Raw genomic sequence first — 27,944 nt, forward strand, 5'->3', positions numbered from 1 at the left:
TTATTCCATGGTCCCAGTCAGAAGTTTGGAGTGGGTTTTCCATTGGGGAGGGGGCTAACTTTGTATATTGCATGTGCATTCTTGGAAAAGTTTTTGCATTTTGTTTGGCTTTTTACACAGCACACAATTTGTTATACCTATAATCATGAAACCTGGTGAGCTGATGCATCTTGATGAGTACTGTGCCTTCGCCACAAATTAGTTAACTGACTCGTATTTCATGCTTCACTGACTTTGGTTCATTTTTTTCTTGCAAGTTATTACTCAAGCTCTGTTCATGTTATAATATTTAAACCAGATGATTTAATGTATCTAATAGTTCGACACTTTTACAACAAAAGATCATTGTGGTCTACATTTCACATTTTATTATCTTGGGTTAAGTTTTTGAATTTTTGTCATGAACAAATAAGATTATCACACCCTGTATATGTCTGTTATACCGTATCACACCCTGTATATGTACCATTATACCTACATCCATCAAACTTAGAGGAAACATTCTACAGAGTACTAAACTTGTCACAAAAATAGGGTACTGTAACCCATGTTTCATGCTTTAATGACATCGGTCAAATTTTGTTTTTTGCACTATCTATCGACAAATAATTCTTGAACTCCACATATTTGTCTTGAATCGGGGATTATTTCATCATATCTTCAATTGCTGCCATTTACATTGTCAGCAGAAGACAAGGCTATTCTATTAATTCTATCAATAATTTGAAATATAAACTTGTAAAATCTAAACATTTGCTTACTAATCTATATTCAGAATAAATATTGCCATGGCTTTCCCTTGCATCATTTGGAGTTGATAAAAACTCAGTTCTGCTTTATAAGCTCAAGGATAAAGTTGGAATGTAAATTAATGTATATTTTGCTCATACTCAAAAATGTGTAGTTGAATAGACAACAGAGGGAAGCCATTTACTTTGATTACAAAAATTATAGAGTTTCTTTGGCTTTGCCAGTTATTTTTAAAATCTTAAAACTAGCTGAAATTTTTTTCTCCAAGGGGCCCCAGTATGCTTGCAAATTGTTGCCTTGTCAAAACAGTATCTAGTACTGAACTAGTATGCATAGAGGATCAAAAAAAGTTTATTTTCAGTATATACTTCATTAAGAATTAAACTATTCCTTTTCTACTTTCATCAAATGTTTGGGACAGAGGCCCATTGGTTCTATTCACCTCTCTCTACTGGTCATAGAAAAGAAGAGCTTAATGGCTGGTCTGTTGAACATTGTCTTCAACTTATTGGAGATTGTCATGAAACTCTAGACACATATTCATCCCGAAGTCTAGTTGGTCCTAAATGAAAATGGTGTCACTCAGACATGTCTGTCACTTTAGTTATCATGAAAATCTTGTTCCTGTTACTAATCCTGAATTGACAGACATCAGCATGGCTCTTCACTAAGACTACTTAGGACACCTAGTTGGTCTTCAATGAAAATGAGGCTGCTCTGATGTTCAATATGGCCACCAAAGCAGCCATCTTGAAAATCTCCTTCTAAATGGTTGTTTATATCAACAAGACTTTTTACTAAAATATTTTATGTCCAGTTAGCCCTAAATGCAAATGTTACCAATTTGATGTCCAATATGGCCACCACAGCACCCATCTTGAACACCATTGCCAATTCTGATGAACATAAAGTCGTGGTTTTTTTTACCAGAAGACTTCTTTTGATGTCTTATTGGTCCTAGATAAAAATGGTGCCTTAGGATTTATATTACACAACAGCTATCTTGAACATTTTACTACTATTTCACCTGAATGGATAGTTATATTAACAGACAAACTGTTGTTATTGCAACTGATATAGTGGCTAACGTGAAAATCTTGCAGCTCAAGATTATGAGATGGTTTAAACGCTCTGCAGTTAAAAAGAAATGATCTTGAATTCATGTTAAATAAAATATTTGAACAGTAAAGCATCAGTCCCTTTGAGGGAATCTTGTTTTTTACTCCAGGGGCATATGTGCAAAGAGAGAGATGAGATATCACTTTGACCAAAAGAGCTCAGTTGGAAATATCCAACACAACTAGACATTTGTGAACACTCTCCAGTGGAAGTATGTTTACCAGAACTGCAACCAGTTTTCTTTATTTGTGAAAGAAAACGCACAAAACATTATCAAGTAAGTGTTCTTTATTTGCGAGCAAGGACATGATGCATCCCAGTTTACCCAGCCTGTGTTAAACTGACACTGACGACTTTCATATTGGGTGTGTCAGAAGATGATACAAAATTTTCCAGACAAGATATTTGGGAGAAAGATAATTTTCATTTGCACACCAACTATTTGGACAGGGAGAACAGTAATTTTTTCATGTTTGGATGTATGGATTAATGACAGTAATCTGTTTTTAGATTAAAACGAGAACAAACCTTAAATTGATATAATTTCTATAATAATAAAATACGATTTCTAACATACGATTTCTTTGCCTGATTTCAGGGAAAATAACTTTATTACTTGCAGCTGTGTCAGAATTATTTTATTCTTAATGACAATCTGTGCAATGTTTGTCATTAAAAATTGGGTATATCCATGGCTTCCTGATTCTTACTTGGAAATCAAAATTGGAGTTGGAGTCTGAAATGGAGTTTTCTTTCTGACAGCTGTTCAAAACTGATATTTTAAAAGTTTTTTAAGGTTTGGAGGGATTTCAACTCCTTCATGCATATAGTATAGTATAGTGTCTAATCTTTACCAAATTTAATTTGTTTATTGATAATAGTAACAAACTTTATGGTCTTATGAAAATTAGTAAAAGTACGGATACACTGGTACTTTATAGCAACTTTTCGTCAAGGGAGGTAATTCAAATTCCGGTAAATTATTTAACCTGTTAATAGTTGTTTCTCCTGGATCAGCTTCAACTGATGGTAATACATTAAACAGTAGTACAAAATTCTTTGAAATAGAAATGTCCATAGTTTCTCAAATAATGTTTCACATTTTATATAAAGCTTCTAGTGATGTAAAATGAATATTTATAAAGTATTACACAGATTATTTATTACAATATGTTTATGATAGTAAAACAGACCCTAAATAGCAATATCTCTGGATTTGAGTTCTGGTGTAAATTGGTACTGCTTCATTCTCCAAGCCATCAGTGTTTTCAGTACTTTTATGGAGTGGTTGATAATTACTCGCTAGATCAACCTTAAACTCCCAAGTTCTGTATCTTGATGCCATGTAATGAGACTGTTTAGAATGCACATAAAAAAACTAAGCAAACTTTAAATATTTACCTTGTGACACAGATGCCCTCTCTAAGGAGAGCCAAGTTCCAAGCAAAACAAGGGCAATAACTCCATACAATTTGGTTAAAATAGAAACTGTCTTAGGTTTTTACACTTCAAAACTGCATGCCAGATAGGGTTTTAATCAATGAAGTTTTTTTTAAAGGATACTAAGCCAAATGAAATTCATGAGGGATATGAGACATGAGTAATACTATATGCTTCCACCATGGGTGTGGGTGGGCAATAAAAACAGGAAGTAAGTAACCACAAAATATAAAGTAGCTCAGACTTGCTGCTTTCTGTGCATTGTAAATGCAAAGTATAGTTTATAACAAAATAAAAAAGAATATCTCAAAATAATTATTTACAAACTAGGAAGGTACTGACAAAAATATCACAGTGAATGTAAAAAAAAATTATAAGCAGTAATTACAAGATAACATGTATATAAAAATGTATTAAGATTTGAGATGTTTGTTATCATAAACTAAAGTCACCATAACAAAATATCATAGAAAAGTATGTCCACTACTTATAAATTTGTGAACCTCATGCACTTAATGAATTTCTAATTCAAAGAGAGTCATTTTATTTGTAATTTTTTTGTATCTTCAACCAACCATAACAGCTTCACAGGCTAGTTCAAGTATTCCCACAAGATGATGTGATTTGGATTTTTAACGTAGCTTTAACAATTTTTCAGTCATATCGCTATGATGTCTGCAGTGTGGCAATTTATAGTGATGTCTAGCACTGGGGCATTATGCTGCAGACATGTAGCATGATGTCCCACACATTCATATTATCCTGACACCAGGCTAACCAGTCCTAACACTAACCTCTTAATGCTGAATGCCCAGTGAGGCAGCTGTTAGTACCATTTTTGTAAGTCTTTGGTATGACTCGGCTGGGGATCGAACCCACGACCTCCCATATCCAAGGTGGACACTCTAACCACTAGGCCACTGGAGTGGTCTCCCCACAGAGTGATATGAAGAACTAGAAAAATGATTTTTACAAACAATTGGCTCTGTATCCTGTTACCAAATATTTTAAAGATACAGAAGACAAAAATAACATTAGGGTTTTTTTGGTGTTTTTTGTATTGGCTTTAACAGAACTTTTAATGCATTATTGGCCATATTATGCTGAGGAAATGGGAGCCATATGCCTTTTCCAAGGACACACTGAAGCACCTGGCCTGGGCAGGTATCAAATCTTCAACCCTTGGATTACGAGTCTGAAGGTCAAACAACTGAGCTACCACAACTTTTTTCAATAATGTTGGGACAGTTCACATCTGGCCACGTACATTACTTGTATCACATCAGTAGCATTTGCAAATGTTTGTCAGCATCAGCAGTTAAATAAGTGTAGGCCTTATTTTGTTCCAATTAAATTCTGCACTTTTAAGGCACACTCATATTTGTCAAGGCACTTGTAGAAAAAAAGGTAATCCTCCTCGAAAAGGTAAAAATATATATTGGACTTGTTTGCAAATCACGAATAAATATTTGAAGCAAACAATACTGCAGTGCATCAACACAGGCAAATGAAAGGCATAAAGGTATCATACATTTCTGTCAACATGAATTTCTATGTAATATCCTTGTAATTTTAATCAAAATGCCAATGTAACTTGTGCTCATAGCCATTATGATTGACAAAAATACATTTTGTAAATGGAATAAAATGAGATGAGAAAAAAGGGTTGCCATTTTAATTATACAACTGATTACTCAATTTATAGCACAAACAACAAAATTAAATGCCCTCTTTCAAGTTGGACTATTCTTGAAACCATGCAGAAATTCTTCTTGCATAGTAGAAATGTACAATGATAATCTGAGTACTTACAGGTGTCAATTTGTGCAAGAAACAACTTATGCCTTTGCAGATTGATTCATCTGCAGCCCACTGAATTACAAGATGCCAAGATATGGTAAATTCATTATTGTCTGCCGGTGTGGAATCTGTCCAATTTTATTCGAACATCTGAAAGCTGGATTTGTGAAGACCTCATTACAACTGCAGCTAAATCAATCGATATTAATGCTCCATTCTTCCCATGAATGGATTATTTTACATTTTTGGCACCACTTACTGTTTTTCAGTTTCCTTTTATAAAAAACATCTCTTGTTATTAAAAGCCTTTCTTACAACTCTTTTTTTTGGTACCATTTATTATGTGCACTTGTTGTATAAACCTTACTAAGTTAGTCTGATGATCTAATTCTACCAGAAAATTTTTTCAATAGAAAGTAACTGGACAAAAATGTAAGTTTCATTCGTCTATATTAAAGCACAAACAACATCAATAAATTAATTTCTTAATAATTCTTTTTTGATTTTTCTATTTAAGTTTTGTTACAAACTTTATGAGTCAGAAAATGTATGTAATTTTCAACAAGAAATCACAAAATTTTGTATTTTACAAACTGGAAAATGAAAGGATGAATGCTATCTTATTTAAGTTTCATTTAAACTTCCATAGGTTTTGCAATTTGATATCTTGAACTAATCTGCACAAACTTTATATGCTGCCTGAATTTTATTTCATTTTTTTAAATTGAAAAATTAAATAACTGGAAGACAGCAAAATTGTGTCCCTGCTATATTAAGAGAAATGTTTCTAATAAATCTTATACATGCTGTAAATTCTTTATTTGTGTAACTTTATTTTTACATAGGCTATTTTAATTTAAAATTACTTGTTCAAATTCAATTTATCTTCACTATTGTGACTCATAACAACTGTACACATAATTCATCTGAAGACATAAAGACACCTGAGAAAATAAACAGAAATGTAAGTTCAACACTTTAGTACTAACATATCTTCATATAAAATGTGCAACACTAGTAAAAGATATAAATAATCCAGACAAATACTTATTGTATATATGTTTACAACTCGGTGAAGTGGATTAAATATAAAACGCTCAATACAACTTAATAAATCAAACTTTTACCATCTGAAACTTGCAGAAGAAAAGGATCATATAAAAAAGCAAGTATAATGTACATTTTTAGGTGAACTAAAACAGAATTAAATATGTTTAAACAAAAGACAATGTATTGCAAGAACCTTAGCTGATATACGATAATACTAATAGCAAAAAATTCAAAGTACATGGCAGCAAAAATGCCACAAGTAAACATTTTTGCATAAAATTGTAAATAAATGTACATAAGGCACACTGTTGTTACATTTAGCATTTACATTGTTACAGTAAGTATGTTTTAAAGGCGGGTTTTATGGTAGGACCATTTAGTTACCTTTCTCTCTATTTCAATTTTTTTTACCCATTTCAAATTGATCTCTAGGCCATTTTTCTTAGATCATACCTACAACCTTACAACATTCATGTTATAATTAAAATTTATAAAGTGAAAATGTATATGGAGATCTTAAATAGAGTGAGAAGTTTGTATTATTTGAAACAGAAATGGGTAACCTACTTATGTTAAATATATTGAGAATGGGACTGATTTGATTTGTTTTTTTTTTTTTTATTGCAGAGCAACACCTCTTGCACAGTGTTGAGGCAGACTGGAGTATAGTGCTTTGCCCTAAGGGACACCACTGTAGTAAACCATGGCTGATTAAAAGGTAGGATTCAAACCTGTACCCATTCTGTTATCAATCTGGCATGCTTTGCACTTAGTCACAAGTATGGCATACTTTGTACTAAGCCACCAAAGTTTCTGCCTTTATTAGTCAAGAAAAGTAAATGCATCTTATAACCACTAGAATTATATACATTCAATCTTAGCTATATAACCACTAGAATAATGTATCTTCAATCTTAGGTACATAACCACTAGCATTATATACATTCAATCTTAGCTATATAACCACTAGCATTATATACATTCAATCTTAGGAATATAATCAATTATATACATTCAATCATAGGTATATAACCACTAGAATTATATACATTCAATCACAGGTATATAACCACTAGAATCATATACATTCATTCTTAGGTATATAACCACTGGAATTATATACATTCAATCATAGGTATATAACCAATTATATACATTCAATCTTAGGTATATAACCAACTAATATACATTCAATCATAGGTATATAACCAATTATATACATTCAATCTTAGGTATATAACCAATTATATACATTCAATCTTAGGTATATAACCAATTATATACATTCAATCTTAGGTATATAACCAATTATATACATTCAATCATAGGTATATAACCAATTAAATACATTCAGTCTTAGGTATATAACCAATTATATACATTCAATCTTAGGTATATAACCAATTATATACATTCAATCATAGTTATATAACCAATTATATACATTCAGTCTTAGGTATATAACCAATTATATACATTCAATCATAGGTATATAACCACTAGAATCATATACATTCATTCTTAGGTACATAACCACTAGCATTATATACATTCAATCTTAGGAATATAATCAATTATATACATTCAATCATAGGTATATAACCACTAGAATTATATACATTCAATCACAGGTATATAACCACTAGAATCATATACATTCATTCTTAGGTATATAACCACTGGAATTATATACATTCAATCATAGCTATATAACCAATTATATACATTCAATCTTAGGTATATAACCAACTAATATACATTCAATCATAGGTATATAACCAATTATATACATTCAATCTTAGGTATATAACCAATTATATACATTCAATCTTAGGTATATAACCAATTATATACATTCAATCTTAGGTATATAACCAATTATATACATTCAATCATAGGTATATAACCAATTAAATACATTCAGTCTTAGGTATATAACCAATTATATACATTCAATCTTAGGTATATAACCAATTATATACATTCAATCATAGTTATATAACCAATTATATACATTCAATCTTAGGTATATAACCAATTATGTACATTCAATCATAGGTATATAACCAATTATATACATTCAATCTTAGGTATATAACCAACTAATATACATTCAATCATAGGTATATAACCAATTATATACATTCAATCTTAGGTATATAACCAATTATATACATTCAATCTTAGGTATATAACCAATTATATACATTCAATCTTAGGTATATAACCAATTATATACATTCAATCATAGGTATATAACCAATTATATACATTCAATCTTAGGTATATAACCAATTATATACATTCAATCTTACGTATATAACCAATTATATACATTCAATCATAGGTATATAACCAATTAAATACATTCAGTCTTAGGTATATAACCAATTATATACATTCAATCTTAGGTATATAACCACTAGAATTATATACATTCAATCATAGTTATATAACCAATTATATACATTCAATCTTAGGTATATAACCAATTATGTACATTCAATCATAGGTATATAACCAATTAAATACATTCAATCTGTGGTACATAACCAATTATATACATTCAATCTTACGTATATAACCAATTATATACATTCAATCATAGTTATATAACCAATTATATACAGTCAATCTTAGGAAAAAGAAATGTTCTTGAGATCTAAGCTTAGGTTGAATTATTCACGAGTACATAATTATCTTATCACATTATCATACAACACATGAAAGGGCAACTTTATATGCAAGACTACATTATATGAGAGTATATTACAAACAAGATCGACTGTAATAACTGAAATCAAACAAGCTTATATTTCCAATCACATATACATCACCCTCAGTCACATTCAACATTTTATCACTTTATATATATATATATATATATATATATATATATATATATATATATATATATATATATATATATATAATATACTGTATGTCTACTTAAAAATCTAGTCCAACTGCAAACTGTACAGTCCAAGATATGCCATCACATACTGCACTGGCAGATCTGGGTCTCTGCAGCTTGTTAGCCTACCGATGCACTATGCAATGGCAGATCAGTTTCTGTGTTATCTGCAGTTGGGCTTGACTTATAAGAGAGCATATTAAGTATTCATTTTGAAACATAAACAAATCTGTCAATACAAATCATTGTATGAGGCTACCTTGCCCAACACCAATATAATATATTTCAATCATCTGGTCCCCTCAAAAAAGGCCACAATACCAACATGTCACTGCAAAAGTTGTGGTGTCTTTAACTGGGTGAGGAGTAGTCAATGTATTTAAGCTTCAGTGTTAGTAATAATTGACAGGCTTATCATTTATGTTAACACATGTAAAATCTATAACATTTTACAAAAATGAAAAATAATATTGATTTAACGTTTCATGTCGATATTAATTTCACAGACAATCTTTATTTTCATGATTTTTAGTTTTGCTACTCTCTTTGTTTGTTTGCCTTACTGTATATGCTTGTTTACAAGTCCAACTGCAATCTGTACGGATCCAGATCTGCCATTTTATAATGCACCAGCAGATCTGGGTCTGTGCAGTTTGTTAGGAGTAATCAGTAGATCAAATAACACAGATCCTGACCTACAGGCACATTATGCAATAGCAGATCAGAATCTCTGTAGCTTGCAGTGGTACCTCAACTTATTGGTGAGCATATACGGTACTCAAATGATGTCAAAATACCAGAAATTTAAAAATATCTCCCATTAGCTAGCATAACCAATAATATCTGAGTACTTAGTTGAACTTAAATAAAAAGCATTGAATGAGAGGTGTAAGCACTCTTATTACACTGAATTCGACACCATCTGACAAGTGGAAGAAATCAGTTGAAACTATAGTTGTCAATATACACTCCTGGTGCGGGGTTCCAAGGGGTGGGTTTAAACTCGGATTTCACACGGCGAGTGTCATCACTGTAGTCCTGACCTTTTGACCCCTTAGCACTCTGACTTCTGCCCTTAAAGGGCACCTACAACAATGAATAAATCATTAGAAGATTTTCTGAATATAGACGATGCCAACTGTTATAATCCAGAATACCTTTTGTTCAGTGACAATATTTTGTCATTAATTTTGTGATACAAAGTTAAGATTTTAATTTTTTCCTTTACTTTTGGTATGAGAATAATTGGAGAAAAAAAATCTGATTCCTTTGATCATTGTATTGCAGACAATAGACAATAGACTCTGGGATTTCTATTATTTCAATGAAAATAAAAATCACAGGAAATTCGTAATTTGAGCAATATCTCCTGAAAATCTTTTCCCTGATTTTTTGATCTGTTCCTTAAATGGTACAAGAATGCCCAGGCCCTATTTGTACTTGTCACCTTATAAAAAATATCTAAGAACTTCAACAGCTCTGCTAAAGTCTTTACTTTTCTGGGAGAAATACTGGCCTGAATTTTAACAGTTACAATTTCTGCTGTAGCTGCTAGAAAAGAAACACAAAAGAGAAAAGACATTTCTAAAGGAATTCTTGAGCTTAAAAATGTAACAATATTCCTCACAAGCTAATGACCTCTGGCTATTTTAAAATTTAAGCAAGGATCTGTGTTCATTTAGCTAGTTTTTATGTTAGTGGATGATTCCTGATAGTTACGGCATAAAATCCATCATGATATTAAAAAAAAATACTATGTACATCACAAAGGCCCTGTTATATGATCATAGTAATGAAAACTTCCATGCAAACTAAAATGCAGAGCCCAAATTTTTCTGAAAATTTACTGAAGTAGAGTTACAAAATGTACACTAAAATTTAAATTATCATCATTTATTTAACTACAATTGGGTCTTTGCAGTTTAACAATCTAATTTCAGATTGAATAAAGTTCTGCTATTCTTGTCTTAAGTGCTTTGGAAATATTATAGCCCATGTTTCTAAATTTTAATACATATATTAAAACTGTATGGTCTTCAACTAAGTAACAGAAAAGAGCAAAAACCAATACGTTTTGTAAAATTCAGCAGACAATTTATTTCCATAGAATACAAAGTGAAAATTTAGAAAAAGACTATTGTGAATTAAACCCCAAATAGTCCAAAAAGTTAAATCACCAGTCCTAATGAATAACATTGTAATTAAGTGGTATTTGAAATAAGATCCAGCACTGAATGTGTTGATGTGCCTGTATGGACATGTGAGATGTGCCAACAATCTTTTGATGTATCACAATAATATAATCCAAGATGTCCTTGTCTGAATTAATTATAATTCCAAGTTAATGTTTCTATCCAAGAATATTATTTATGAGCACTTTGTATTTCCAGTGAATAAGTAATTTAAATAATTTTACAGAAATCAAATACTGAACATAACAATACACATGATTCTGCATCAAGATCTTACAGCAAGAATGAGTAATTTCAAGATAAATAAGATCAAGCCCTCTACCTGACCCAGGTCACAACTAGCATCTTCTAGAAATACTACAACTTAATGGAATTTTCCATTCTAGAACATTCCAAATTTTTAACAAGATAAAATCTGTTACTAAAGTTAAAACATGGCTGTGGTAAACATCAGGTAGGCTAGGTATTTTTAGGTGGAATACGAATGTCCTAAGACCCAGACCCAAACAAATATGTTTACTTCTACTGATAATGATCCTAATATTTAACTCATACTCTTATAAATATATTAGCTATGTATTATATGTTTACCAAAAATAAAATTACTGGTCAGGTAGACAATAAACTTGATTTTGGACAAGGTCAAGTCCAAAATATATCTATATACAACATATAATCATGGAGAAAAAACTAACACATACAAATTAAATATACATAACACAGATATGTAATAGGCTTGGTACTCATTCATAAGTAAAACTTACATTTTAACATCCTGAAGTGTCTAACCAGGGGAATGGTCTTCAATATTTTACCTTTTTTAATTTCCATAATGTCATGGCTTGAACCATTTCCAATAGTAGTTTTTCATCTTCACATAAAATCAGTTAAATTAATTTTTGCATCGAATTAGGATTTTAAAAAAATTACTAGCAATAATTCCAATAATTTTGTTTATCTATTTATTGAAATACACATTTATTTATAAGCTGTATAAAAATGATCCTCAATCTAAACATTATAAACTGTATTAATTGTACTGTGTATGCCATCCCATATTGTGACAATATTAATTGTACTGTGTATGCTATCCCATATTGTAACTGTACTCTACATACAAAATATATTTGCTTATAAGGCAAGTCCAACTGCAAACAACATAGACCCTGATATGCTGTAGCATAATGTCATGGCAGATCAGGGTCTGTGTTGTTTGTTCCACTGATTACTCTCAACAAACTGCACAGACTTGGATCTGCTGGCAACTTATGAGATGGCAGTTTACAGTACACTCAAAAAGCAAGTATACAAGGCATATCTTTATATCAAGTACAAGCCATCCACCAAGTCTAGTTGACGTATGTCATACAGAACTAATGTTATTGTGTGGAAACCATTTTAAAACATTTTCAGTTACAATGGCCTTGACCTCTGACCTTCTGACTCCCAAATCAGTAAAATTCTTTCTTACATCAAGAGCAAACTATCCACAAACTTTAATAACCATAGGTGATGGATAACTGCAGTTGTTGTGAGGATACCTTGTTTCTTTTTTCAGTCAGTGATCTGGACTTTTATCTTCTGAGACCAAAATCAATGGGTTCAAATTTACCCACAGTGCAGGTCATCCACAAAGTTTAGTAACTATATGTGGTGAAGAACTCAGGATATTCTGAGTAGACCATCTGTTTTCTTTCAACCACAATGACCATGACCTTTTAACCCTGAAATGTACAGTGTTTCTCACCCCATGTGCGAGCCATCTACAAAGTATGGTACCAGCAGATGGTGTAGAATTTGAACTTTTATGCAGAAACTGTTTTCCATCTTTCAGTCATAGTGACCTGAATCTTCAACCTTCTGTGCCCAAAATTGATAGAGTTTATCCTTACTCCAAGTGCAAGCAATCCAGAAAGTTTGGTAAGTATTGATGATGTACAACTAAAATTGCTGTGCAGAAACCAAATTGGCAAGTGATGGACAGACAGATGATTGACATCATACCATAATGCACTCTGCCGTATGGCAGTTTAAAATATTTTTTTATTGTATCTTTCATAAAATTCTTAAATAATTAGTTACACAGCTCAAAATATTAGTTATTCAAGCTGAAGAAATTGATGGCCACAGCCTATTTATCAAATACCCACTTCCCTTGCAGTTGCTTTAATATTGTTATGTTTCACACTCAGTGCAAACCAATGAGACTGATGCTTTTAAATTCTGGAATTGTTTGTGTACTGATAATGATTAATATTGATTCGCTTCAACTTTTCATATTTTTATTTTACTTTTTTGTTAGATTATGGCTGGTTCTATAAGTTGCTACTTGTGTTCAATGTATGTTAAAGATATTTTTGTTTACAGTGAAATCATTAAAAAATTATTAAATGCCCACAGCAAAAAATGTTTTTGACAGCACATTTTTTAACTTGGGATTGAGAAGCATTTACTCAGGTGTTAAATGCAAAATTATAAAATTCTTATTCGAGTTATGTCTAGGTGCATGGGTTACTGATTCTATATCTCTTTTCAGCATAAAATAAAATATGTACAAAGAAAATCAAGAATAATAAAGCTCTGTTTATCTGGGTGCCATTTAATTATACATACCCACAGTTCTAGTGCATATAGTAACTGAACATTTGTGGTCAGTGTTTCATCAAGTCATTGCCCAATTTAAATTTTGTGGCATTAGATGAGGAACCTGGTAAAACACTGATCATTTCTTTTTTCAAATGTGGTTGCATGCTACAGCTGTGCATTGTTGTAGGCCTCATAAATTATAAATGGAAAGTAAAAAAGGTTTTTAAAATAAACGATGCTTGCAGCCCTGTATTTACTTTTTAGGCATGTGAAAATTAGGAAGAAGCTAATCAAATGCTTTTATCTTAATTGTCATGTGTCCTGTATTTACACTGAATGAATTGTTATGTGTCCTATATTTACACTGAATGAATTGTTATGCAGACCTGCCAAACCTGACGAGTCCGTCCCAGTAAGGAAGTTGATTTTTTCCCAGTAAGACTGACCAGTTTTCAGTATGGTGTAACAAAATATCAATAACTGCTATTGTAAAGCTGGAAAACGTAATTAAAAGTTCGACGCATCCACGATAAACATTATGTTCAACTGAAAAGTTTGAAAAGTACGCAGACACTTTATTTACCACTAGTACAGTTGCACAAACTCTAGTTCCAAACCATATGCAGCTCAATGGCTTGTTGCTATCTCTGAACTTGACATAATTCTTGGGAAATTCTTTTCCATTTCACATGACGACGGCAATCATATCTCCCAGCCCTAGACATACTCAAATTGGCATGTGATGTCCTATAAACGTTATTGTGTCCTTTCCAGCTTTTATTCACAAGAATCTGAATACTTCTTTTTATTCTTCTGTGTTGATTATTAACACATTTCTAGAAGCTTATTTTCCCTTTCGTTTTAAACATGCACCGCTTTTTGGACCCCATTTTTTAAAATTCTATAATCAACAGTCTGGTTCCCTGACTAATTTCACTTATTCTAAGATGAAACCAGGATCCAAATAAAACACGGATGAACCAATTATCCAGACTTTTCGACAACGATCATTTTTCCATAGTTTTTGCTAGCATGCCTTAAGTCCGTATTTAAAGGGTAATTTTCATAAGACTTACAGCAAAAAAATAAGAGCTGGCAGGTCTGGTTATGTGTCCCATATTTACACTGAATGAATTGTTATATGTCCCATATTTACACTGAATGAATTGCAATATGTCCCATATTTACACTGAAATAATGGTTATATGTCCCACATTTACACTGAATGAATTGCTATGTATCCCACATTTACACCGAAGGAATTGCTATGATAATAATTATATTTTTATCCTAAGAACAATGACCTTACTGTGACTGATGCTAGTTTGTTTATCACGAGGAAACGTTTCATGCATGTATTATAAAGTCTTGCAATGAAGAAATGGTATCACAAGTATTTCCATTTTTTTATGATGATTTCTGATCATCCATTTTCCTCTCAGTAGCTCTTTATATATGCATATGGAAACAACGAATAATAAAAAATATGACAAGCAAGTGTTTGATTATGATTTTCTTGAATATAAAAAAAATATTGTCATGTTAAAAAACTTTCTGAGACAACATCTTCCAGAAGATGAAAAGCGTGAACTGCTTGCAATTAATATAACCATTCATTGATTAGTACAACCCAAATGCCAACAACATGGCTGACAACAATCGTGCCCGTAAGCTGTTAAATTTCTCAGGATGCAAGTGATTCAACCAATAACAAGAATGTGAAATGACGCTGTACATGAATAGAACAATATTTTAAAATATCCCCAACTTTTAAAAAACTGATGGCTAATCAATTATGATATAAAGAGCACTGCTCTTTATAGTTAAAAAAAATTCTTGATGCTGACATTTAGATATGGAAAAATAATATTATCATACAGATTCGAGAGCTACGGTATAATTCACCCTTACTGCATGCTTCAACCCCCATACCATCTAGACTAAGACTATGTCACCCCAAAAATGGATGGGACTTCATCATGAAGTCATGAATACAAGCATTCATAATAACATACACACACACACACACACACACACATCAGTAATTACTTCTTTAAAAAATGTTTGTCATTGAAACTTGGCAATATAACCAAGTATCAATTAAATGTGCCCTAGTTTATACAAAGTGTACTGTGAAACATTCCATGGCAAACATCTCCATAGAAAGGACACCCATTCATAAAGGACAATAATGGGTCCCACTTCTTATTTTCATAAAGTACAAGAATAAGGGGTCTCTTTTCTTACTTTCATTATCATTTTTAACCTGTATATAAATAAAGTTTACTGACAAATATCAAGTTTTAATGGGAACTTTAGTGTCCTCAAAAGGCAGGTTTCACAGTACAGCACAAATTATTCATTCAGTGTGGACAATAACAAGTTAAATGTGCTTTGCATATAGCCTTGTGGAAACATTTAAAAAATAATCTGTCACCTCTGAGATATTGGATTGTGAACCTGTCAGCGACGGGAAACTCTGCTCTGAAAAAAGTTTACATACAAGTTACCTGCATCTATAACTCCATGTCATACAAGAAGCCAACTTGCATAATCTATCACATGACTTTGTTTTCATGTCACTCAAGATATAGGTTTTTTCATTGAAAACAATCTTTTCTTTCATTTTACAGTGTTTCATTTTTTTTAATCAACAGAGAAGTTTTCTTGCTATAATATGATTTTGTTAAGTAAGGGCTGACGAAAACATTTATTTAACAAAGGATTCTCATCACTTTCACAGGTCTCAAGCTGTTTTGCTGAAGAAATATTTCTTCTGATGGCCTTAAGCAGTATTAGGCATAAAATTGTATGTATTGTATACTGATTCTGGATCAGCTGTTATGTAAAATATTTAGAATGCATTTGATGTTATGTAAAATATTTAGAATGCATTTGAATTTATGTAACATATTAACATATTAAAATACATTTGCATTGAAACAAAATAATCCAAACAGTACTGCCGATGGTATATGCCCCAAGTCTGGTAAAATTATTTAATTATTTTTCAAGTTAACCCTTCAGATGCTACATAATTTCATAGTGCAAGCTCCCTCAGTGTGGAATTAGAAAAGGAATGACAACTGCACCCTACTTTTAAATTGCCTGTATTTTAATTACTCTGCATAATAGATAGATAAACCCTGTTTGAATAATTATTGTCGAGGTCTCAATTTTATTATAAGCATCAAAAATGTAGCTTTATCATAGTTACACTTAAAGTGCAAATACAGGTATTTCATCTGCATATTATTTGTCCATCCATCATCCATCATTGGCGGCTCAGTCTCAAGAGACCATGCAAATATTTATATATATTTGTATTTCATCTGTATTATATTTTCTTTTAATGAAAATATTCAATTATGTCTAAAACTGCTCGATTCTTTTGTGGCTCAACCACATCCATATATGTCTATTATAACTTTACATCCCTGTTGTAAAAAGCACAGGTGTAGAATAGGTAACAGTTAATAATTAACATCCACTTCAGGAAAAACAAAGTTAAGTTTACACCCCCATAAATCTGTAATAAATCTTCCACAAAAACTTTGCAAGTTTTCTTGTAATTTATTCAATTTATGTTTGTAATCTCACGGTTTATGACGTGTCCACTTGTGAGCTTACAAAGACATTTACTTGGTGAGTTCATTACATATTCTGGTGTTAATTGCTTTGAATATTAAGAAACATATATCTATTACTTTTGGCTGAAGTATGGGGTTTATTAGAGCTTACAAACTGAATACATCTTTGCAAATTCGGAAGAACATTATCCACAGATAAGCCAATTGTCCATAGTGTGTAATTTTATTAAGAAATTAGACTTACTCTACACCTGGATGTTACTGTGAAGTTGACAACATTCAAGTACTGTAAACATTTTGTGATAATATGTTAATTAGTTTGTGTTAAAGGATCATTATATTCTCGTCAGTTGTAAAAATAAAGCCAGCTTAAGTGCAAAGTAAAGTTATTACAAGCGCTTTTGAATCTGTTTGATTTATCAACGTTGTTGATAACTTACTCATTTGACACAAGACTAAGTGCCTTGTCTTTAATCTTGTTCCCACGTGAACATTTATGTGCCAATATATTAACATGTTTCTTTTATTCTGTATTAATCATAGAAGATAATAAGACACATTAACAATTATTATGGCTGACTATTTGGATGTTTAGTTGTTGTTGTTGTTGTTATAGGGTTTAATGCCATTTTTCAGCACAAGATAGACTATACATGGCGGCCAGTATTAATGGTGAAGGAAGAACCCTTGAAAACCCCGGAAAGAACCACCGACCCATGAGAAGCTACCGGCAAGCTTTGTCACATATCCACACTGGCCAAGCCCGAGACTCGAACCCATGCAGACAGAGGTGAGATGGCAGTGATCCGTGATGGAGAGCGCTTTAGACCACTCGGCCACTCGGGGCCCCTTGGATGTTTAGTGTGATTAGACTTTTGCTAATTAAACCTAACTTTACCATCATCCATTTCTTTGTTTTTGTTTTGATTTTTTTTAAAAAATGGGATCCATTGATCTTTTGATATGATATGAGTGGGTTGGCAAGTTGTCCAGGAGCTGATGTACTGCATAAACAAACTCTGAATGAAAATAAAACAAAACTTGTGCACATATTACAAAAAAATGTAAATATTTATATAAATATATCAAAATGTGCAGTGTGATTAGAATATATCTTGACTGGTATCTCATGTGTTAATATTTGCATTAATACAGTAACATGCTAAAAATCTCTGGCAGAAACTAAAATGAAAGCATATATCCAGTTAACTATATGTCTTTATATACATATAACTATCTGAGCTACTTCATTGTGGATTTGCATTAAGTCTAAGTTAGTTGGTACACTCTCACACATACAAATTTGCATTTACAAACATTCTTAAATTTATTAAATTCAAAATATGCATACACCTGTCATCTTACTGAAAAAAACCTGTAATGGTAATTTGAATCTCTATATGGATCAATGATTAATTAAGCCATCTATTTTGTTACCTTTATTTATTCATATATGAAAGAAACTATATGTAGCATTAATTGTTAGCCTGCAAGTTACAGTTAATATGTTAAAATAGACCTCCATAAACACAATGCTGCACACAATAACACTGCAGCACATCACAGACTCAAGATTAGCAATAATCGTTACACATGTTAATGGATAAATATTTCATAAATTGGAAAGATACCTAGGTCAGCTAGTGTTATACCAAGTTCAGAAAACACTTCAGAAAGACTGCTTAGCTCGTCCTGTATTAATAGACAAATCGAGGACAGATCAATAATTTAAATCATTTACCTCCCTTTTCTAAAAGCATAATTTACCTGATCCACAATCAAGTTTAAACTCAGGGGACCAAACTATTTGAATCACTGACAAAATTATGCACTTGTTTTAGTACAAAATGTTGCAATGCTCCATTATGAATTATTCAAAATCATAAGGATACATTATAAGGAACACTTCAATGTCTGCCCTTAGACCTCTAAAAGGGAAATAGTTTCTTTTAACAACCCTCCCTGGTCAGTGTAAGAAAACCATCATGTAATAAACTGTATAAAGATTTAAAAAAAATCATTTTTAGAAGTGCATCATGGATAGATAAAGGCAGCAAGTTGGCATTTCAAAACAAATCTGGTTAGACAATGACACTGATATTGTTTAAGATAAAATAATAATGACGAAGGTCAAATCTCAACCCACTTTCAATCTTTCAATATTTTTCTCTGAAACACTCCACTTGTTTACCTGTGCATACATACATCTGCATCATATATGTGGTTATTATCAAAGAAGTGAAGCTTGCTGAGTACATTTTTAACTGCATAATGTCAAAAACCTTACATGAATTCCAGGTCTGAAGGTATGATATTTTCAAAATAACAATAAATAAGGTACAGAATAATCAATATTAAAGTGCATTGTGCAGGTAAACAAGAGAAACACCTTGTGCACAAGTGCTCTCTGGTCAAACTAAAGCAAAAAATGTAATATATCAAATTTAAAAAAATGTTTTGAAATTAGAATCAAATTTCGTATGAAGAAAAGGAAACTCAATTCATTCCTGGAAACAAATCTATGGACTCTTCAGTTCCATGTAATTGCTGTTCCTCAAAGTAAAATTTGTTAAATGAATCACTTTAAATTATTTGGAATATGAAAATTGTCTAGATGCAAAGTAAGATATTTCAATCCATTTCTGAAGGTGGATAGTTTACTTGTTATTACTAAATTAACATAATTAACACCCTGATCATATATGTAGTATTTCTTGTGTCATTTTTTGGGTAAGGTCCTGTGTCTGTAATGTATGGACTCCATCTGTCAATCAATTTGTGAAATTCACTCCATATGTTCATCTCCAATCAGATTTTAATTAGATTTGGTACTTATTTAAGCTGATACCATCACAACCTCAGTTTGAGTTTTAGTACAAGTTACAACCAAGCATAGTAAAGAAGTGATCTTGCATGTGATGGTTTTATTCTGTGAACACTCTAAAGACAATATTTCTTAACAGTTTGATCAGACTCACTACACAATCTTGTATCACCAAGATCTTGGAAGAGTTTGATTATGAACAACATGAACACATTAACAAGGATCCTGGCTGAAGATAGATATTGAGAACTAAACCCACAGACTTCAGATCATGTGTCATGTGCCTTAAATACTAAGCCACTACAGTTTCCTTGGATGAGGACCTCAATGGTTTCAATGTTATTACACCTGGGAAGGAGACCCAGGGAGTAAGGACAGACCCATGACTCCATCCTGACTGCACAAATTAGATCTCTTCTAATGCCAAGTACATGTATATACTTTAAGGGTGGAGCTATTAACAGTTTGTAATTTATGGATAGGGACCAAGTCCCCATGAGCAGAAAGAGATCCAGTGGATAATATTGGTTGTATAAATGACTGTCCTTTTCTATTAAAAAAGTGATCCTATATATGAAAGAAGATAAGTGGCACCAACATTAAGAGACAATGTAACTGATACATGCTCCAAGCTATTTTCCCACTTGTGGATATTCAACATATTTGTGAATTTGCATTCAAAAGCTGACATATGTTAATATGTATTCTAGGTAAGCGATATCTGCCAAACTTGGGCCTTTTGTTTATCAAGTGATATGAAGGTATGTGACTGGCAATTAGTTTTGGTCTGGTTTGGTTTTAACAGCACAGAAACACCAACAAGTTATTGAGTGCTGAGCCAACTGGAGTACTGTGCATTAACCAATGACACACCATGGTAGCTGACCCAGGCTGGTCCAGTGGTAACATTTAAACCCACAACCTTTCGGTCACAAGTCACAAAATGTTAACCATTAAGTCATAGCTGCTCCTGCCTCCATTAGACAACTCTTATGACAAACTGAAGAGTGCATCAGGTCTATTATAAATCCCTGAGTGAGAATTAAATCCGGAAGACAATTGATATTAAACTCTATTACCATTCATTTGAGTTAAAGTGAGGTTTGACCAGAGTGAAGGAAAAGATTATATACAGTGATTGTTATTTTTATCATCATGATTTTCTTACCCTCATACTAGAAAACTGTTTCAAGTATCAAAATAAGATAGCAAATTCAATGCAAGAAATTGTGGTGGAACATAAGAATACTAATGTGAAATTATTTATTTTTATGTACTAACAAAAAGAGGGAGAGTTTTGTCTTATAACTGTAGTTTGCACAAATGCAAGATTGTTCAGTTTAACAGCACATCTGCACAATCTGATTAAAAAGTTGTCCAAAAATGTATTATTATTATAACATATGCAATGTGAAAACTATTGTAGTTAAAAAGTTGAATTTGAAATACATCATATGAACACAGTGATTTTCACTTGATAAATAGATAATGCATAGTATTAATAAAACTGCATTGAATTTTGCATAAGTACTATATATGTACTATAAATTAATTTAATGTCATTATTTAAAACAAAGAACAGTTGGTATGTAAGATCTGAAAGTGATCAGCCATGGCGTATGTAGTAAAACATACCTAAGCTAACCGTATATCACATATACCAGAAACAGTATTATCTTTTATGACAGAGCATATCCCCATTATGACCCTTTAACATTATGTATATAATTTGGATTTCCTGTTCAAAGGATATAAATGAATCATAATGGCTCTTGGGTTAACTATAAAGTGTACAATATGGAGTATGTTGTATAATCATGAGCCAAATGAAATAGCGACACTTTTTTAAAACAGATTGATCAACAAAACAAGTTGCAGCTTTGACACCTGATGCAGCTATATTCGGCTATGTATATGACTTTTGATGGTAGCTATGTCAAATTTTCCTTACATCCCAGTATTTATATTTCTCTGTTACTGACAAAAACCAAATATATTAACCAGGAGTAATAGCATCATCTGATAATTTTTTCCACTTTGGCAACTGTTAAAGTCTCTCTTAACTTGATCTGCTTTGCAAATCATAGAATAAACTCCAAAATCAACCAAAAATTCATGCGAACACTACATTAGTCTCCTATGATAAAATTTGAAGATTTACAACAGTAAATGATGAAATTATCACAACTCTTCCATTATCCTGATAGAACACACGAATCACATGCCTTAATTAGTCTTGGATATATGTCTCATGACTGGGTCAGATTTCATCATCATAGACAAATATTTTCAGAGTTCCTATTCTTTGTTGCTGTTGGTGGTGGGGGGGCAACTAAAATACCATGTTGCTTTTCTATAAAATTCATTCATGGAAATACTTTGGAGTGATACAGCATAAAAATGGGAAATTTATCAAAAAAATGGCAGAGAACTCAGTAAATTAGATCCATGTCAAAAGTATTATAATAAATATATTGAACTATCTGCTCAAGTTTAATACAAGAAAGTTCTCTAGTGAATCATGTTTGAAAAAATAAACTTGGAAATGTGTTGGCCAAGAATAAGTCACCACAACTGAATCACCCCAAAGCAATGCCATGATCAGGTGATGTAAACCTAACATTATTTGGTAAACAATATACATGTTTATGCAGTGGTGGTTACCATGGTATTTTTTGGGTGTTTTATCGATCACTGGCAGAAAGGCATAAACATATTCCAATTGAAGGATGGGATGTCTCATTTATGATCAAATTTAATGAAGCCAATTGGATATTTTGTTTCTTTTGATACCTCTGCTTTATTCATGTTCAAAAAAAACCTATTCTAATGAAGAAAACTTGATTGTGAGAAAGAATGATATCTCAATGATCTTTAATAGCACACTCATTTAATTTTATCTGAATGAATAAATATTAAAATAAAATTAAATGTGTCTGGACAATCAAATAAATTTTACTGAACTGATTATAATTTTTAGGAACAGTATCTTTAGCAATTCCTATCTGATATTAACATGTACTTAGAAGATTCTGCATGAATGTCAAACCCATACACATACATTAATTCGAAGACCTCTCTTGTCCTTGGTGAGATCAGACACCGTCAGCTTTTTGTCCTTGTCAGGATAGGTGGCGGGAGTAGGACTGTCTGCTCGGGCCTTGTGTCCAGTGGGGCTTGGGCTTCTTGAGCGACCTGGATAACAAAATAAGTACAAGTATAGGCTAGTGTATAACATTCTTCTAATTCAATGTTCTCATGCTATCCTCAGAGATAAGTGTCCTCAACGTACAAGGATTACATTTACTGTAATCCATCTTTGATACATCACATGATAAAACCCCAAGTTCTGACAATTGGATAACTACAGGGATTTAGTTTAGGATGGTATGATATTACCCTAGACTACAGGACACTAAACCTGCACGATTGCCACTGCATAATGCCATGTGCCAATATTCTATTTACATTCTTTGTATTGTGCAATTATATCCCGATAAAGAATGCCATGGTTTGGAAACAAATATGAAAAAAAATGCATGAACCATTTTGTGATGTTGTCTGTTGGGGTCAAGTGATGTACTAATTCTATTTTTTTTCCATTTTCCTTGGAAACTGATCTCCTATAGTTTGTCTAACAGGTGTAATACACTTACCTTCTGCTCAGTCATTTACAGTACCCACCAGAAAACATTACAGAACAGTTCTCTTGGGCAAAGGCAAAAACAGAATAATAATGCACACACAATTGTTAGCAGATTGGCTGCTCTGTAATGCACTGGCATATCAGAGTCATTGCTGTTCTAATCTGTATCCAAGTAACTAATGTCAGACTCTGTACATTCATTATGTACCAGAGTATCACTTTGATTTGGTCTTGGTTTTGTGGGTTTAATGTCATTATTCAGTACATGATACATGGCAGCAAGTATATTTGATGAAGGAAGAACCTGGGAAACTCCGGGAAGAAACAATGACCCATGGGAAGCCACTGACAAGCTTTCTCACATACTCATGTTGGCTGAGCTTTCGAGTCTCAAATTCATGTGAACAGAGGTGAGATGTCAGTAATCTGTAATTAAGGCAAGTGCCTTAGACTACCTGGTCCCATGAGTATCGCTCTGCATGTATACAAAAGACATTTTCACTGGTTGGCAACCCATTTGCATATCTATGTCTTCTATCCATAAACAGTACTGGAAAGACTAGCATAAGTCAACAACATAGTAACAGACACTATGTACAATATATATTTAAAATAAGCTTCTCATATATAAGTTCAAAGCAACAAAGAAACATTTTCCTTTCAAAGCAATAAAATAAAATCAGTTTTTAAAATCAATAATGTCAGTGTAATTTGAGTGAGACAAGCTTCCAAGTGAGATCAATGTTTCTGGAATAAATTTAAAAGGATTTCCTCAAATATAAGCAGTATGGTGGTCGAGCTGTAACAGTTATGTCCCCTGCATGAATGAGATATGTCTTGTGTAATGCAGTTTCCCTGAAATACTTAGTTTGAACTAACAGAGCAGACCTTGATCTGGTGTCCTAATCAATGCATTCCACAGTTGGTTCATGTTATACATGTATACCCCACTTAACATTGGGGGAATGTAATTAAAAGTACAATGTGTAGTTAAAATATGCATAGGGAAGCAATTATTCCCATTGTAATTAACATATTATGGGGAGGATGCAAGCACATAGGCAAATAAATAGCTGCAGCCTGGACCTTACACTGATTGCTAAGTTTAGACTGATATGAAACGGTGCAAGGTATCTTCACATGATTGGAATTATGTCAAAAAAGTGGCAATATTGTCATTCAAGTTTAGGCTCATAATAACGTTAGAATGTATTTTTTGCTGGGTTTGTGGATTTGTATCAGAATGAGTAACTTTGTCAGCTGAAAAGTTTCTTTCAATGACTGATTTTTTTGGTGCATTTCTACCAACGAGTAAGCAAAATTGAAATCTTTAAATAAGTTGCAATTGGTCCTAAGAATTACACATATATATTAATGTAGCGTTACAAAAAATAACGTGCTTTGATGGAAGAGTGAACAAAATGTGCACTTCAGAAGATGGCAATTTGGAATTTTCAGGTAGCTAATTTAAAAATCTTTAAATTTACGGAATTGTATGGCAAAATCTGTGGATTTTTCATCAAGCTCTTGTATGTCTATCTGTGAGAAGTCTTTGATGATCACAGTTATAAAGTTTAATAGCAACACACAAATTACAACATCATCTACATTGCAAGATATGAACTAAACCATATAAAAATCCCGTGACTAGCAAAGAAAATTCAACTGGGAAACCTATGTTGCTTATGCAAAGAATGAATAAAATCAGAAACCTCTTCATTCTCTAAATACGTTCCTATTCAAATAAGGAAAACAAACAAATTTAAATTATTATTGAAAGCTAAGCAATTCTCTAAACCCCTAAGTTTCTTCTTAATGTCTAAAGAGGTGCTGCAGTTACACAGAATATTGTACTTCATATGTTTGTATTTCAATAAGCAAGCAATAAAACAAGATAAATGGTGAGTAATTTGCTCTTGCAGATGTACCCTTACCCCTCCCAAATTGAGTATTAAGGCAGCAAATGATTTGATGATATGCACATAATCAAGTGATAATCAATTTTCACGACACTCCATCAAAAGCCGTGGGACTAGTTGCTTTAACAATTAAGTGCTGGATGGATGTAAGAATGAATGGATGGTCAGATCTATATAAAACTTTTCTGCCAGTTTCATTTTATTTTGAAAATTGAAGGCTCTGGATCCAATTTACAAAATATTTCAGTTGAGAATTCCTCCTCACATTGAGATGTGTAAATATTCTACTTATTGCATTGTTGGCAATGATGAGTTTTTCCATCAGCATTCTGCATGCATCAGTAACTAAACTATAGCCATAATATAAAAAATTTCTTCTTTAAAGATTATTGTACTGCTCAGCTTATAACATCAATAAAAGGATACAAAACTACAATTTTATAAATAAAGAGAAAGTGTAAATTCTTTCAAGTGCATTTACCCTGACAAAAATACTAGTATTATTACCAAGGGAATGTAAAATATCAATCCGTGGATAATGTTTGAGAAATGAAGTGGAACTGAGGCTTAGTTGTGTGTGTGTGTACTAACCTCCAACCCTGATGCATTCCTCTTGATGTCGTGTCTTCCATGCCTTCAGTTTACATGCTTTACTGCAGTAGTACACCTCCTTACAGCGTGTGCAAGCTGTCAGCTTCACTCCTACTGATCGGCCACATTCATAACAGTACTTGAATATTGGTTTCCTGTAAATGTTGGAAAGTAATTGTTCAGTTTGACATTGCATAAATGCATAACCTATTACATGAATATTGACAATCTCAATGTAGCAATAATCATGTTGACGTATGCATGGTGGTCATGTTCTATCTTTAGAAAAAAAGAGCTCATCAACACTTTATAGCTCCATACTGTTTTATTTATACCTTTGCACATTAGTAACTGAACAATAAATACTTTATATCCTGCCCCCCCACCAAAGTAACATAATTTGTTATGGATTGTGGTCATCAATTAAAAATTGTCATTCACATAAAAATACAAAATTTGCAAAAGGAGTATTAAAAATGTTATGTGCATTATTACACAGTCAAACCCAGCTCAATGACCACACAGTAAAAAATGTAAAGATCATTTTTTAACCATTAATCTTCAGGAGGCCTGATGACCAAGACTACTGCCAAAATAAGATCATTTTTCTTGACTCCTGTGAGAGGTCATATTAGCAAGATTGTACTGTTAAATTTCTCTTCAGCTTATTTCCATAAAATTTTTTTTTTAGAAACCCATTATTTGATATCTATTAATATCAGCAGAGTTATTGAGAAATTTAGCAATTTCAATTTTATACGTGTTAATCTATACTAGACATTTAATTAAATATATTTTTTTTTTAAATGTAGCCTCCACACAACTGTAAGTAGTATAGTCCTAGATTTGCCATACCATATTGTGCTATCAGATCAGTCATTACATCACACACTATCAGATCTGTCAATACATGTGTTATCAGATCTGTCAATACATGATGTGTTATCAGATCTGTCAATACATAATGTGTTATCAGATCTGTCCTTACATACTGTGCTATCAGATCTGTCCTTACATAATGTGCTATCAGATCTCTCATTACATAATGTGTTATCAGATCTGTCTTTACATAATGTGCTACCAGATCTGTCATTACATAATGTGTTATCAGATCTGTCTTTACATAATGTGCTACCAGATCTGTCATTAGATAATGTGTTATCAGATCTGTGATTACATCACACACTATCAGATCTTTCATTACATAATGTGTTATCAGATCTGTCATTACATAATGTGCTACCAGATATACCATTACATAATGTGTTATCAGATCTGTCATTACATCACACACTATCAGATTTGGAATTACATAATGTGCTATCAGATCTGCCATTATATAATGTGTTATCAGATCTGTCTTTACATCAGACACTATCAGATCTGTGATTACATCACACACTATCAGATTTGGCATTACATAATGTGCTATCACATCTGCCATTACATAATGAGTTATCAGATCTGCAATTACACCACACACTATCAGATATGCCATTACATAATGTGCTATTATATCTGCC

The 27,944-nt window shown here is 32.2% G+C and overlaps 1 protein-coding gene across 5 annotated transcripts in view; it reads right to left on the bottom strand.

Annotated features, from left to right (window-relative positions):
* Window positions 1-8,564: 8,564 nt before the first annotated feature.
* The window catches only part of LOC149799150 (ankyrin repeat and MYND domain-containing protein 1-like), an 87,033-nt gene continuing 67,653 nt past the window's right edge, over window positions 8,565-27,944 (bottom strand). For 3 of the 5 annotated variants that reach the window (XM_089958277.1, XM_089958276.1, XM_089958274.1), the window contains 4 exons: window positions 26,422-26,576; window positions 23,327-23,460; window positions 21,434-21,448; window positions 8,565-10,159 (listed from right to left, as the gene is read on the bottom strand). In XM_089958277.1, coding sequence (XP_089814403.1) covers window positions 10,013-10,159; window positions 21,434-21,448; window positions 23,327-23,460; window positions 26,422-26,576 — 451 coding nt within the window. In that variant the 3' untranslated portion in view covers window positions 8,565-10,012. Of the gene's footprint in view, window positions 10,160-19,072; window positions 19,134-21,433; window positions 21,449-23,326; window positions 23,461-26,421; window positions 26,577-27,944 lie in introns of all 5 variants that reach the window. The other 2 variants (XM_089958279.1, XM_089958275.1) reach the window with 2 other exon arrangements.

This window comes from Sinohyriopsis cumingii, chromosome 5 (assembly GCF_028554795.1).
Source record: "Sinohyriopsis cumingii isolate HCF-2022 chromosome 5, ASM2855479v2, whole genome shotgun sequence".
NCBI lineage: Eukaryota > Metazoa > Mollusca > Bivalvia > Unionida > Unionidae > Sinohyriopsis > Sinohyriopsis cumingii.